Here is a 13,606-nt window from a genome sequence, read left to right as displayed (position 1 = left end):
CTCTCACCACCCTCAGTGTCAAACACCTCTCCCTTCTCCCCAGTCTGACCCTCCCTCTCTCAGCTCAAACCACCAGCCCTTGTCCTGTCCCAGCAGGATCCCTGCTCCAAACTCTGTCCCCAGCTCTCTGCTCAGCCCTTGAAGCACTGAAGCCCCCAGGAGGTCTCCCTGCAGCCTTCTCCTCTCCATGCTGCCCATGCAGCACTTGAGGCTGTGAGGACAAAGCCAGCAGCACAGTGGAGAGGTCTCTGCCTTTCCTGCCCACAGATCAGATGCTTTGGGTGCCTTTGTCTCCCTTCCTGCTGCAGCCCAAGGTGGGAGAGCCACATGGACACTGCCTGCAGCCCTGGGGGTGTCCATGCAGCTGTGCTGGCACCCCCAGAGCTCTCTTGCTGCTGCTCCCACGTGTGCTGCTTGTGGCCCCTATTGCTTCACCTCCCTCTCTTGGCCCTGGGGACTGCCCAGCCTGTGTTGCACAAGGCCTGGGTGTGTGTCCTGAGCAGGGGCAGCCCAGCCCCGAGCCCAGGGGCTGGCAGCTCAGAGGCTGAGCTCCTGCTGCAGCGCTCTCCAGCAGAGCCAGCCTGGCTTGCTGGTTGCCTTCACCCTTGAGCAAATATTAGTCATGAGTCTGAGGTGCTCAGGGTGGTGGTTGCCTCACCCTCAGCCTGCCCAGGGCTGCTGGGAGGGAGGGGAAGGAAGACGTTGTCAGAATCAGTGAGAGAATGGGCTTAGCACATGCGGGGCAAGCACTGCCTCCCCCCGCCCAGCCCGCAGCCCTCTGCCCTTGCCGTGCTGCTGACGCTGCTCCTCTGCCCCCATCTAGTGGAGGAGAAGGTGAAGGACCAGCTGGAAGCTGCCAAGCCCGAGCCCATCATCGATGAGGTGGTAGGTACAAGCTGGAGCTGCTCTGGGGCCGGGCCGAGGCTTCAGCCTCACCTGCAGCTCTCACCGGGGGTCTCCTCTTCCTCCCCAGGACCTGACAAACCTGGCCCCCAGGAAGCCTGACTGGTGAGTGCCTGCAGAGCCCTGCTCCAGGGGGAGGCTGCCCTGGGGGGGGTTGAAGCTGCTGCAGCTGGGCAGCCAGCCTTGCTGTGGGGGGCAGCTGGGTGGCACCACTGACCCCCCTGGGGTGGCCCCAGGGACGGCCTGGGCTGTGCCCAGGAGCTGCCCTGCTTGCAGACACCTTCTGCTCCATGCTGCTCACAAGAGAGAGGCAGCTGCTCTTCCCCAGGGCTGCCATCTGCCTGGGGTGGGGGCTGGCTGGGACACTGCCCCTCTGCTCCTCAGGGATCTGAAGAGAGATGTGGCCAAGAAACTGGAGAAGCTGGAGAAGAGGACCCAGAGAGCCATTGCTGAGCTGATCCGTAGGTCATGGGGGGCAGGGCTGCTGGGGGGCTCCCCACTCGGGCCAGGGGGGGCACACAGGCCTGGCTGGGCCAGGGGGGCTGCTGGAGCCTGAGCCCCTTCCCCACAGGGTCTGTGAAGCTTCCTTGAGGCCAAAGGAACACTTGGCTTGAGGGCTTGGGGGCTGCAGCTCAGGTCCTCTGCTGTGTTGGCTGCTCAGTGGAGATGGTTTAGAAAGGATCCCAGCAGGGAGGGGTTGGGAGGCAGCTCTGCAGCTCCCCCAGCCCCAGCCCTGCTCCAGCAGGGCACCCACAGCACCCAGCCCAGGGGGGGTTGGCAGCTCTCCACACCAGGAGACTCCACAACCTCTCTGGGCAGCCTGGGACAGGCCTCCAGCAGCCTCACAACAAAGAAGTTTCATGTTCAGGTGGCACCTCCTGGCTTCCAGTTTGTGCCCCTTGCCCTTTCTCTTCTCAGTGGGCACAACTAAGGAGACACTGGCCCCAGCCTCTTGCCCCCCAGGCTCCCTTCAGCTCCTGCTGAGCATTGCTCAGCTGCCCTCTGGGGCTGCTCTGCTGCAGGCTCTCAGCCCCAGGGCTCTCAGCCTTTGCTGCTCACAGAACTGCTCCAGGCCCCTCAGCAGCTCCCTGGCTCTCTGGAGCTGGGGAGCCCAGGACTGGCCCCAGTCCTCCAGCTGTGCCTCAGCAGGGCAGAGTGCAGTGGGAGCAGAGCCTCTCTCAGCCTCTGCCCACCCTCTCCTCCCTGCCCCCAGGAGACCTTGGCCCTCTGGGCCCTCTGATGCTGGCTCCTGGGCAGCTTCTTGCCCATCAGCAGCCCCCAGGCCCTGTGGAGGTGTTGCCAGCAGGTGCCCCCTGAGGTGTGCTGGTGCAGGCTGAGCCCTCCCCAGCTGCAGGCCCTGCCCAGGGTGCTGTCACCAAGCCTCTGCTGTGTGTCCCTTGCAGGAGAGAGGCTGAAGGGGCAGGAGGAGGAGCTGGTGACTGCTGTGGGCTCAGCAAAGCAGGAGGGAAGTGACTCAGACTGAGGAGGTCCTCCCAGCAGCCTCAGCTGTGGGCTCTGCAGATCTGCCCCTGCCTGCAGCACCAATCCTGGCTCCTGGCTGGAGGCAGCTGCCTGGGAGCCCACAGATCCAGCCATGCCTGAAGGAGAGGGGCAGACCCAAGCAGCCCTCCTGGACTCTGCCTGCAGGACACTTCCTGGAGAGCTTCTGGGGACCCTGGGGGCTGCTGGGAGCAGAGCAGACACCCACCTGAGCTTGCACCTGGGCTGCCAGCACCTGAGCCAAGCAGATGTGGGCAGAAGGGCCAGGCAGGGGGAAGCCAGGCTAACTCTCCTCTTGCTTGTGGGGTGAGCAAGAAGATGTCCAGCCAAGAGCAGCCCCTGGAGAGGCACCACCCCCTCCCAGGGGCCTTCCTCCAGGGGGCCCTTCCTGCCCAGGGCTGGTGGAGCTGCCAGGGGGGCCCTGGCTCTGCACAGCTGCTGTGAGCACTGAGGAACATCCATGCTCAGCCCCAGCCCCTGCAGAATGGCTTCTGCTGGAAGGGGCAGCGTGGCCTGGGCCATGCTGGCTGCTCTGTGTCCAGCTGAGGGCAGGGTGGGCTTTGTTCTGCTCCCTGAGGCTTCCTGACCACCCATGCTCTGCACCATGGACCTCTCCTCTCTGGTTTGTCCTTGGCAAAGGTTGTGAATAAATCTTTTTGTACTGAAAGCAGCCCCTGGGGGCAGCAGCTGTGACCTGTGCTGTGCAGACTCCCAGCTGGGGCAGGTTGGACCTCTGGAGCTCCCCCAGCCCCAGCCCTGCTCCAGCAGGGCACCCACAGCACCCAGCCCAGGGGCACAGTGCCCGGGGGGGTTGGAAGCTCTCCACACCAGGAGACTCCACAACCTCTCTGGGCAGCCTGGGACAGGCCTCCAGCACCCTCACAACAAACAACTTCCTCCTCCTCTTCAGGTGGAACCTCCTGGGTTCCAGTTTGTGCCCTCTGCCCCTTGTGCTGTCCCTGGGCACCACTCAGCAGAGCCTGGCCCCAGCCTCTGCCCCCCAGGCTGCCTTCAGCTCCTGCTGAGCATTGCTCAGCTGCCCTCTGGGGCTGCTCTTCTGCAGGCTCTCAGCCCCAGGGCTCTCAGCCTTTGCTGCTCCCAGAGCTGCTCCAGGCCCCTCAGCAGCTCCCCAGCCCCCCCTGGGCCCTCTCCAGTGCCTCCTGCCTGGCACTGTGTGGGGGCAGCTCACACAGCCCTGCCAGGCTGGCCAGAGCCCTCAAGGCCGGGTGGAGGAGGCTCTGAGCAACTCGGTCTGGTTGAGGATGTTCCTGCCCCTGGCCTCGATGTCCTTCCAGGTCTGTTCCCCCCCCAGCCCGCTCCGGGTCCTTGCTTCGTGCCTCGGATCGCCCTGTAGATGTCAGCAGCTCTCCGTGCACGGAGGCCAGCAGCTGGACCTGGCTCACAGCTGAGCCGCGGCTGGGATGCTGTGGAGCTCCTCCAGCCCCCTGGCTGCGTGGTGCCCACGGTGCCCACACTGCCCTGCCCTGCCCTGCCCGGTGGGAGCTGTGCCCTGCAGCACCTGCCAGGTGCAGCCAGGAGCTCACCGTGCAGGGCACAACGCTCTGCTTTGTGCTGCTGCCTTTGGAGGGGCCTGAGGCCCCTTGGGGCCATCTCTGGCTGCAAGTGCAGCTCTTCCTGCCCTGTGCTCCAGCTCCCTGGAATCTTCTCCCCCTGCTTTTATTCCAGCTTGAAGTTAGAATGGGGCCAGCCTCTGAGGCCTGCTGGGGAGGGGCAGAAGTTTGTTCTCAGCTGGAGGATGGGAGCCAGAGACCCTCAGCAGGCACAGGGGAGATGCACCTGCTGCTGGGACCCCAGCGTGGCCAGGGGGCTTGGCATGGGGTTGGGATTCCTGCGTGGGGTGAAGATCCCTGCATGGGGCAGGGACCCCAGCATGGGGCAGGGACCCCAGCATGGGAGCCTGGCAGGGGACTGATGCCCATCCATGGGGCAGGGACCCCAGCATGGGGCAGGGCTGCCAGCAGGGGATTGGGACCCTTGCCTGCCACAGGGCTCCCAGCATGGAACCAGTGCCCAGCCATGCACCCAGGATCCTGACGTGAGGCTGGGATCCCAACATGGCCCAGCCCTGGGGCTGGTTTGCAGGTGCCAGGGGTCCAATCCCCTCTTCCCTGGGACATTCCCTTCTCCAGATGGGTGAGAGAGGAGCAGGTGGAGATGGCTGAGGACAACAGAGGCATTTGGGATGTGCCACCAAACTCTGCTCCCATGGATTGCCTGCCTTCTCTTCTCTTCTCTTCTCTTCTCTTCTCTTCTCTTCTCTTCTCTTCTCTTCTCTTCTCTTCTCTTCTCTTCTCTTCTCTTCTCTTCTCTTCTCTTCTCTTCTCTTCTCTTCTCTTCTCTTCTCTTCTCTTCTCTTCTCTTCTTTTCTCCTCTCTTCTCCTCTCTTCTCTTCTCTTCTCTTCTCTTCTCTTCTCTTCTCTTCTCTTCTCTTCTCTTCTCTTCTCTTCTCTTCTCTTCTCTTCTCTTCTCTTCTCTTCTCTTCTCTTCTCTTCTCTTCTCTTCTCTTCTCTTCTCTTCTCTTCTCTTCTCTTCTCTTCTCTTCTCTTCTCTTCTCTTCTCCCTTGCCTCCCTCCCTTTGTTTCTTTCCTCCCTCCCTTTCTTCCCTCCCTTTCTCTCTTCCCCAGCAGGAACAATGGCCTGGCTTCTCCAGTGAGCTGAGCTGCTGGGGCAGGCAGCAGCAGCTCTCAGCCTGGGGATCTCTGCTGAGGGCCATCACAAAAGGCTTTCTCAGCAGCTGTCAGAAGCTGCCCTTCTGCTTTCATGTCCCTGCAGCAGCTGGGCACTTCAAAGCCTGACCTTGCCCATGGGTGTGGACAAAAAACCCCAACCCCATGTGGCCTGAAGGGATGAGGGCTGGAGCCTCCTCTGCATCACCCCAGTAGGTAGGAGCTGGGCCTCTGCTGGCTGGGGGGTCCCACGGCGACGCAATTGCTGCGCCCCCCGGGGCTGCTCCTGCGCCGCTGCCCGGCCCAGCCCGGCCCAGCCCGGCCCAGCCCGGCCCAGCCCGGCCCAGCCCGGCCCAGCCTGCTGCCCTGGGTTCTGCCCGGGGCTGGGCTCTGCCCCCTGCTCACAGGAGGAAGGGGGCTGCTCAGGCCAGCTGTCTGCTGAGGCACTCCGAGGCTGGGGAGCGGAGAGCGCAGGAGGGGGGACGCAATAAAAGCGAGGAAGGGACAGAGCATCATCATCATCATCATCATCATCATCATCATCATCATCTTTTAAAAGGCCATTGCAGCCCTAGAGCCAGAGGACCTGAGACTCATCCTGCCTGGGAGAGACCTTCAAGATCAAGGAACTGAGCCCTGCCAGACCGTGGCCCCCAGCACCACATCCCCACAGCCCCCAAACCCTTCCAGGCCTGGGGGTTCCAGCAGGCTCTGGGCAGCCTGCAGCCAGCTGGGGGCTGCCTGCTTCTCCCAGGGAGCCAAGGGACAGGACAGGAGTGGCCCCAGGGCAGGGTTAGCTTGGGCATGAGCAACGATTTCTGGGCCACCCTCAGTGGCAAAAAAGCTCTTCCTTCTCTCCAGCCTGAGTCTCCCTCTGGTTCTAACCATCCCCCCTTGTCCTGTCCTGGTACAGGAAACTCCCAACCTTCCTTACAGAGCCTCCTCCAGCACTGAAGGCCTCCAGAAGCTCTCCCTGCAGCTTTCTCCTCTCCATGCTGCCCAAGCCCAACTCTCCCAGCCTGGAGCCTCCCAGCAGAGGGCTTCCAGCCCTGCCAGCACTGCTGTGGCCTCCCCTGGCCCTGCTGCAGGAGGTCCCTGCCTGTGCTGAGGGCTCCAGAGCTGCCCCAGCCCTGCAGGTGGGGGTCTGAGACCCCCCCTCCTTGGTGCCCCTCTCCAGCAGAAGGCTGCAATGCTTCTGCAGCAACCCAAAGCAGCTGCAGTTGGCCCTGCCAGGCTGTTCCTGAAGAGCATTTGTCATCTTGTATCTGAAGGAGTCTCCCTTCCAGGAACTGTCTCAAAGGGAGACAAAATTGCTCCAAGCTTTGTGTGAATTGTTGGAGCCCCTTCTCCTTATGATGTTTGACAGCAAAATGCCTCCCAGAGTCCTCAGCAAGCTCCTGCTGAAGCTATTTCGTGCTTGGTAGCCAGCAGAAAGCATCCAGCTGAAGGACTTTTCAACAGCAGAGCAACCTACCACAGCTCTTCCCAGGCTCCAGCTGGGGGGATGGAGCTGTGTCCAAGGCAGGCTGAGAGGCTGTAAATGTGACTAACAACAGCAGTGCCAGGCTGCTACTAATGCCTCTGCCCTCTGGACTGCAGAGCAGGGGAGGTTGGATGAGATCATTCCACCTAAGGCTTGTAGAACCATGGAATCCCAGCATGGAAGGGTTGGAGGAGACCTCTGGAGATCCCCCAGCCCAATCCCCCCACGTGGGTGCTGGCTTCCCCTGTGCCTACTCCCTACCCACAGGGCAATAAGCCACAGGATCCCAGCAGGGAGGGGTTGGAAGGGAGCTCTGCAGCTCCCCCAGCCCTGCTGGAGCAGGGCACCCACAGCACAGTGCCCAGGAGCACAATGCCCAGGGGGGGTTGGAAGCTCTCCACACCAGGAGACTCCACAACCTCTCTGGGCAGCCTGGGACAGGCCTCCAGCACCCTCACAACAAACAACTTCCTCCTCCTGGGCTCCAGTTTGTGCCCTCTGCCCCTTGTGCTGTCCCTGGGCACCACTCAGCAAAGCCTGGCCCCAGCCTCTTGCCCCCCAGGCTCCCTTCAGCTCTTGCTGAGCATTGCTCAGCTGCCCTCTGGGGCTGCTCTTCTGCAGGCTCTCAGCCCCAGGGCTCTCAGCCTTTGCTGCTCCCAGAGCTGCTCCAGGCCCCTCAGCAGCTCCCCAGCTCCCCCCTGCACTCTCCCCAGCAGTTCCCTGGCTCTCTGGAACTGGGGAGCACACAACTGCACCCAATATTCCAGCTGTGGCCTCAGCAGGGCAGAGCAGAGGGTGAGGAGAAGCTCCCTTGTCCTGCTGGCCATACTCTCCTTCATGCCCCCCAGGAGACCCTTCTGGGCCATGGGGGCACACTGCTGCCTGGTGCTGGTACCCCCAGGACAGGTCTGAGATGTTGTTTCCCTGGCAGCATCTCGTCTGCAGCTGCCTGGCTGCAGGCTGTTGGGCATTGTTGAGGGCACTAGTGCCAGGGGAGCAGAGCTGGATGTCCATCTGGGTTGAATGGAGGCTGCTGGCCACTTTGTAAAGCTGAGGGTGGTTCATGTCCTGGCAGTGCTTGGCAGGAGCCACCAGGGCTTGGTGTCTTGCAAAAGGGCTGCCGGAGGCAGTGGTGCTCCTGGGACTTTGTCCTTCAGAAAGCTTTGGACAGCTACTGTGCAGTTCCTGGAGGACCTGTCCATCTCTCAGCATGCAGCAGAGCTCTGGGGAGCCAGCAGACTCTCCAGCAAACATCTGGAGATGCCAAGGGAAGGAGCTTCCCAGGCCTGGCAGCACTGCAGATGAGGAGGACAAGAGAAAGGCTTCTCAGCTGCTCTCCTCTGGAGCCGTGGGGGACTCCTTGCCAAAGGACAAGGCAGGTTCAGTGGTGGGAGGGGGTGAAAGGCTCAGGAAGGACTGAAGTAGTCCTGAGGACCTTTTCCTTCCTTCCTTCCTTCCCCCAAGAGGTGCATCTGAGGTTGCAGCTCCTCACAAGTGGGGCAGATGCTTGGGCATCAAGCCCAAGGATCCGGATGGTTCCTCTGCAGGGGATGGAGGCCACGCTGGAAGGTGCTTCCCTACCTAAGCCTGCTGAGGCTGCTGCTCTCCTCTGCTCTTGCCCAAGGCAGTAGGAGTTTGGCAGATGAAGGAAGGACCTGCAAGTCTGGCAGGACCTGCAGGTCTGGCAGTGTTTGAACATCACCTGGCCCAGTGCCCCTGGGGAGATCCAGGCTGGAAATCAGGAGAAGCTTCTTCACTAAGAGGGTTCCCAGGCTGCCCAGGGAGGTGGCTGAGTGCCCATCCCTGGAGGGGTTTCAAAGCTGCAGGGATGTGGTGCTGAGGGACCAGCTTTAGCCCCACACTTGGTAGGTGGTGGTTGGACTTGGTGGCCTTAAAGCTCTTTTCCAGCCAAAGCAGTTCCATGGTTCCGTGATTCTGTGCTCCTGGCTAAGCCCTGGTTGTGAAGCTGAGGCTCACTGTCCTCTCAGGCTCACACCATTTCCCTTCCCCAGAGCCCTCCCCCACTCTTCCAGAGCAGCCATTCCTCTCCTGGGGAGTCACACCTCCCTGTGGCAGGGGAAAATCCACTCCAGCTGAGCACAAGGCGAGACACAGAGCTTGGTGACCTGTCCTGCCCCGTGCTCCCCTCCCGGCACAGCGTCCCAGGCAGAGCCCAGGAGTGCTGGCAAGGAAGTGCCTGCGTCAAGATCCTCCTGCTGCTGTTGGAGCTCCTTCAAGCAGGCTCCAGAAGGGAAAGAAAACCAAAGCCCAAGTCCTCCATGGGGGCAGAGGCCAAGGAGAGGCAGCTCCACTCATGTCCCAGCTGCTGAGTGCTGCCAAGTGCCTCCTTGTGCCGGGGGAGGCTTCTCCCTCCCCACTGGTGGCCGAGCAAAATCCCATCAGGGCCTGACAGAAAAGCTGAGTTCCAGGCCCCTTCCTCCAGTTGTTTGCAGTTATCCTCCAGGCTCATCCCAGCAGCAGGACCAGCCCCTCCTGCTGCCTGCCTTGCCTCCCAGCCAGCCTCCTTTCCCTCCTCCCCACAGGCTGCGCTGGGAGAGGAGAAGGTTCCGGAGCTGGCACCCTTGCAACGGACAGAGACCTCAGGAGCCTCCAAAGAGCTGCAGTGGGATGTGGCTCCTGGCAGGAGATGTCAGCTCCCTGCTGGACCTTTGGCCAGGGAGGGGGTGAGGGCTGGGCAGGGTTAGGAGCAGGTCTTGGGTGAATGCCAGTGCAAGGCACAGTGTCGTCTTCCTTGGCATGGGAAGCTGGAGATGGTTTTGCACTTGATGCCTTCTCTCATCCTTGGTGTAACCTCCTCCTTTCTCTTGTCACATCTGGACTACCTGGTCCAGTTCTGGGCTCCCCAGTTCAAGACAGCTGCTGGAGAGGGTCCAGGGCAGGCTGGGAAGCTGCTGAGGGGCCTGGAGCAGCTCTGGGAGCAGCCAAGGCTGAGAGCCCTGGGGCTGAGAGCCTGCAGAAGAGCAGCCCCAGAGGGCAGCTGAGCAATGCTCAGCAAGAGCTGAAGGGAGCCTGGGGGGTAAGAGGCTGGGGCCAGGCTCTGCTCAGGTGCCCAGGGGCAGAGGGCACAAAGTGGAGCCCAGGAGGTTCCACCTGAGCAGGAGGAGAAAGGAGATTCAGTGGGGGGTTGGCATCTCCAAAGACAGAATCATAGAACCAATAAGGTTGGAAAAGACCTCAGAGACCATCAGCTCCAGCAGGACAGGATTAGTGGCAGAGTGCTGAATCCAAAGGAAGCCTCCAGGGTCCCACCTTCAAGTCCTGAGCACCAGAGCATCCTGCCACTGGGTCATACCTCCCCCTGCAGCCTGGCTTGGCAGCAGCTCTATCTTCCCCTGCTCATTCCTGTGGCTTGTTTGAAGTCAACGGCTTGACCTCAGCCTGATGAAGGAGAAGCCACACTGCAGGACCACAGTCAGCTACATAAGCATCTCCCACCACATCAAGACCCTTCATGGAGTCAGTACAATGCAGCTCAGCCACTCTCTGTCGGTGTGGTAAGTGCCAAACCCCTCGGGGACCGGCCAGAGGACTGAAGGAGCAGTGTGGAGGGCATCTGAGTGTGCTGCACACAGCAGAACTGGGCTGCCCTGGGGATCTCCAGCAGCAGGCTGCATGCTGGGCTGGGACAGCAAAGAGCAGTGGGGTGAGAGATGAAGTGTGGGTTTCAGAGCTCAGAGGAAGGGATGGGCAGAACACTCCACCTCCACCACTGCTGCCCCACCAATATTCACCACTCCACAGAGCTCTGCAGCCAGCTCATTGTGTCCTTCATTGGTGACATGGAAATGTAGCTCTAAGCTAACAGAATCCCAGCATGGTCAGGCTTGGAAGGGACCTCTGGAGATCATCAGCTCCAGCAGGGCACCCACAGCACAGTGCCCAGGGGCACAATGCCCAGGGGGGGTTGGAAGCTCTCCACACCAGGAGACTCCACAACCTCTCTGGGCAGCCTGGGGCAGGCCTCCAGCACCCTCACAACAAACAGCTTCCTCCTCCTGGGTTGCAGTTTGTGCCCTCTGCCCCTTGTGCTGTCCCTGGGCAGCACTGAGAGAACCTGGCCCCATTCTCTCACCCTGGACATGGTCCCTTCTCTTGCTCCTAAGGCATGGGCTTGTAAGCTGTGTCCTGCTCCACAAGGGCAGTCCCAGGGCCAGGGAGAGGAGAAAGCCACTGTGGAGGCTCTCAGCAGTGGTGCAAGAGCAGGCTGCAGAGTGACCTGGCAAAGTCAGGCAGAATCACAGAGCCATGGAGTGCTTTGGGCTGGAAGGGACCTTTCAAGCTCACCCAGTCCAGCAGCCAGCAGGGACCTGAGCAGGTTGCTCAGAGCTCCAAACAACCTGAGCTGGAATGGTTCCAGGGATGGGGCACCTCTCTGGGCAGCCTGGGACAGGATCTCACCACCCTCCAGTGTCAAAATCTATTCCTTCTCTCCAGTCTAAAGCTCCTTTCAGCTGAAACCCCTCAGGCCTCGTCCTGCCACCTGGAATGAAACCAACCTTGCCATCCTGTGCCTGGCCATGGGCACATCTGATCCTCACCCCCTGCTGCCTCACCACGCTGCCTTCCAAGCCATCCCAGGGACTTCTGGCTGCAGGAGGAAAACTCTGCTGGCAGCTGAGTGAAATCTTTCATGTGAGCAAGTGACTTTGGGCCAGCCATCTGTAGAGGGCTGTCTCCACACACCAGCAGAGCAAGGAGCTGCAGGGAGCAAGGCTGGACCTGTTCCCAGGAATTCAGGAGGGTAGGATAACCAAGGCTGGGCTTGGGGGATCAGCAGCTGGAGCTTTATGATTGTGGGGGTAATAAAAACTGGAGGCATTAATATGCAAGTGAAACCTTAGCACTCAGTGGTGGAGCTGGCTGTGAAATCAGCCAAGGCAGACGTGCTGAGGCTCTGCTGGTGGTGCTGAGATGCTTGGAGGAAGGACAAGGTTGGTTCTCATGGCTTGTGCTAGTCCAGGGATGAGGTGGATGGAGTGGCTGGAGCTGGCCTGAGGGAAAATAAACACCCTCATGGTTATGGAGAGTGAAGTGTATTGGAAGGATGGCTGGGGAGGCACTGGCACAGGTTTGCCCAGGGAGGTTGTGGATGCTCCCTCCCTGGGGGTCTTCAAGGATGTGGCCTTGAGCAGCCTGGGCTGGTGGGAGGTGTCCCTGCCCATGTCAGGGGGGTTGGAGCTGGATGGTCTTTAACTTCCCTTCCAAGCCAACCCACTCTGTGATTCTGTGATTTATCTGGGAGGAAGTTTATTTACAGTGATAGAATCATCCAGTGGCCTTGGTTGGCAAAGCCCTGGGCAGCCTGAGGCCATTTCCTCTCCTTCTGTCACTGGGTACTTGGGAGAAGGAATGCTTTGGGTTGGAAGGGACCTCTAGAGCTCAGCCAGTCCCAGCCCCTGCAGCCAGCAGGGACAGCTGCAGCCAGAGCAGGCTGCTCCCAGCCCCAACCAGCCTGAGCTGCACTGGTGCCAGGCAGGGGGCAGCTCTCTGGGCAGCCTGGGCCAGGCTCTCACCACCCCCAGAGTATCAAGGTCTCCATTTCAGTTGTGCCTGCCATGCTCTGTGGGGCTGCTGCAGCGATGGAGAGGAGCCAGCAGTGCTCCTGTGGCCTGCCTGCAAGGTGAGAGGGCAGTGGCCCCAGAAGGAACAAGAAGGTCTCTGTCCTGCTCACTTCTTTCCTGGACTTCCCAAGGGAATGAAGCTGTTAGTGGCTGGGTTCAATTTCACAGAACCATGGAATGGTCTGGGGTGGAAGGGACCTTCAAAGCTCACCCAGCCCAAGCCCCAGCTAGAGCAGGTTGCTCAGGACCCTGTCCATGCTCTTAGGTGGCTTTGATTTGCCTGGGTCAACATCAGCTCTGTGTTTTGGTGTCTCTGATGGGACACCAGCCACTGGAGCAGCACAGTTTGCATCTTGGGTTAAATCTCATCCTGGTTTCCAGCCACCAAGGTTTGACACAAGCTCTGGAGCACCAAGCATGAGACCTTCCCCAGCATCCCCACCACAACTGATGAGCCTCTCACTCTAGGGTGGAGAAAACAGCCCAGCCCACCCCAAAGCCTGGCTCTTCTGGAGGCCAAGGCTTGTGTGAATCTCGTGTGACATCCCTGTGCAGCCCCCCTCAGCTCTCTGGGGATGCCCTGGGGCAGAGGCTTCCAGCTGAGCTGTGGCCCTGGGCTCTTTAGACCCCACAAAGGACAGGCAGCAAGCTGGAGGTGTGAGGCAGCAGCAGTCTAGAGGCTGATGGCTTAGTGCAGGCACCCTGCTGACTCCACAGCTGCTGCTGGCTGCAGAGGAGGGCCAGGCTATGGAGAGGTGTTGGGGATGCCCTCCCACCTCCACATCCCATCTTATCCATGGAAATGAGCCTTGGTGGGGCCAGCACAGCAGCTAGGATGGAGCAAAGTTAGCACCTCTGACACCCTGCACCCCGAGGTGGGACAGGGGGGTTGGCAGTGACCTCGGTCTGCACAGGAGCAAGCAAGAGGCTTTCTGCAGCCCAGCCCTCGGCAGTGGAAGCCTTTTGGTAGGAAAAGACCTCTAAGATCAGCAAGTCCAACCTCAGCCTAAGACCACCAGGCAGGCTTGAAGCAAACCTGGTGATGCAAGGCACCAGAGGACTGATTGTCCTGAGCCCTGCTGAGAGCAGCCTCGGGGGCTGTCTGCACTGCACAGAGAGCTTTGTCCTGCAGGGATTTCCTACCTTCACTGAGCTCCTGGGATTGTCTCTTGGTGGCTGGGGAGACACCTGGCTCCAGCTGCTGCTTCCCTTTGCACCAGCAATTTGAAATGGCCATCAGGAGCAGGACCCCAGCCCACTGCAGTCCTGGTGCTTGGATCTATTGCCACAGGAAAGCAAACCAAGCCATGAGGTCCTCCCTGGCACAGAGGCAAAGAGCAGTTCCTCGCTCACGACCTCCCTGGTGTGGGAGGTCACACCTGGCCAGGCCCCAGCCCCACGAGAAGGGGGACTGCTGTATCTGACTGCAAAGTTGTTTCAGTCTCCAGATC

General features: G+C 60.6%; 1 protein-coding gene across 1 annotated transcript in view; it reads left to right on the top strand.

Annotated features, from left to right (window-relative positions):
- CCDC12 (coiled-coil domain containing 12) overlaps nucleotides 1–2,722 on the top strand; it is a 33,780-nt gene extending 31,058 nt beyond the window's left edge. Inside the window, exons 4-7 of the mRNA XM_054171285.1 lie at nucleotides 824–885; nucleotides 974–1,008; nucleotides 1,288–1,364; nucleotides 2,307–2,722. Of these exons, the coding sequence (XP_054027260.1) occupies nucleotides 824–885; nucleotides 974–1,008; nucleotides 1,288–1,364; nucleotides 2,307–2,386 (254 nt within the window). The 3' untranslated portion in view covers nucleotides 2,387–2,722. The remainder of the gene's footprint in view (nucleotides 1–823; nucleotides 886–973; nucleotides 1,009–1,287; nucleotides 1,365–2,306) is intronic.
- Nucleotides 2,723–13,606: the final 10,884 nt, after the last annotated feature.

The sequence above is a fragment of the Dryobates pubescens genome, chromosome 21 (assembly GCF_014839835.1).
Source record: "Dryobates pubescens isolate bDryPub1 chromosome 21, bDryPub1.pri, whole genome shotgun sequence".
NCBI lineage: Eukaryota > Metazoa > Chordata > Aves > Piciformes > Picidae > Dryobates > Dryobates pubescens.
This window is presented reverse-complemented; position numbering and strand designations above follow the sequence as displayed.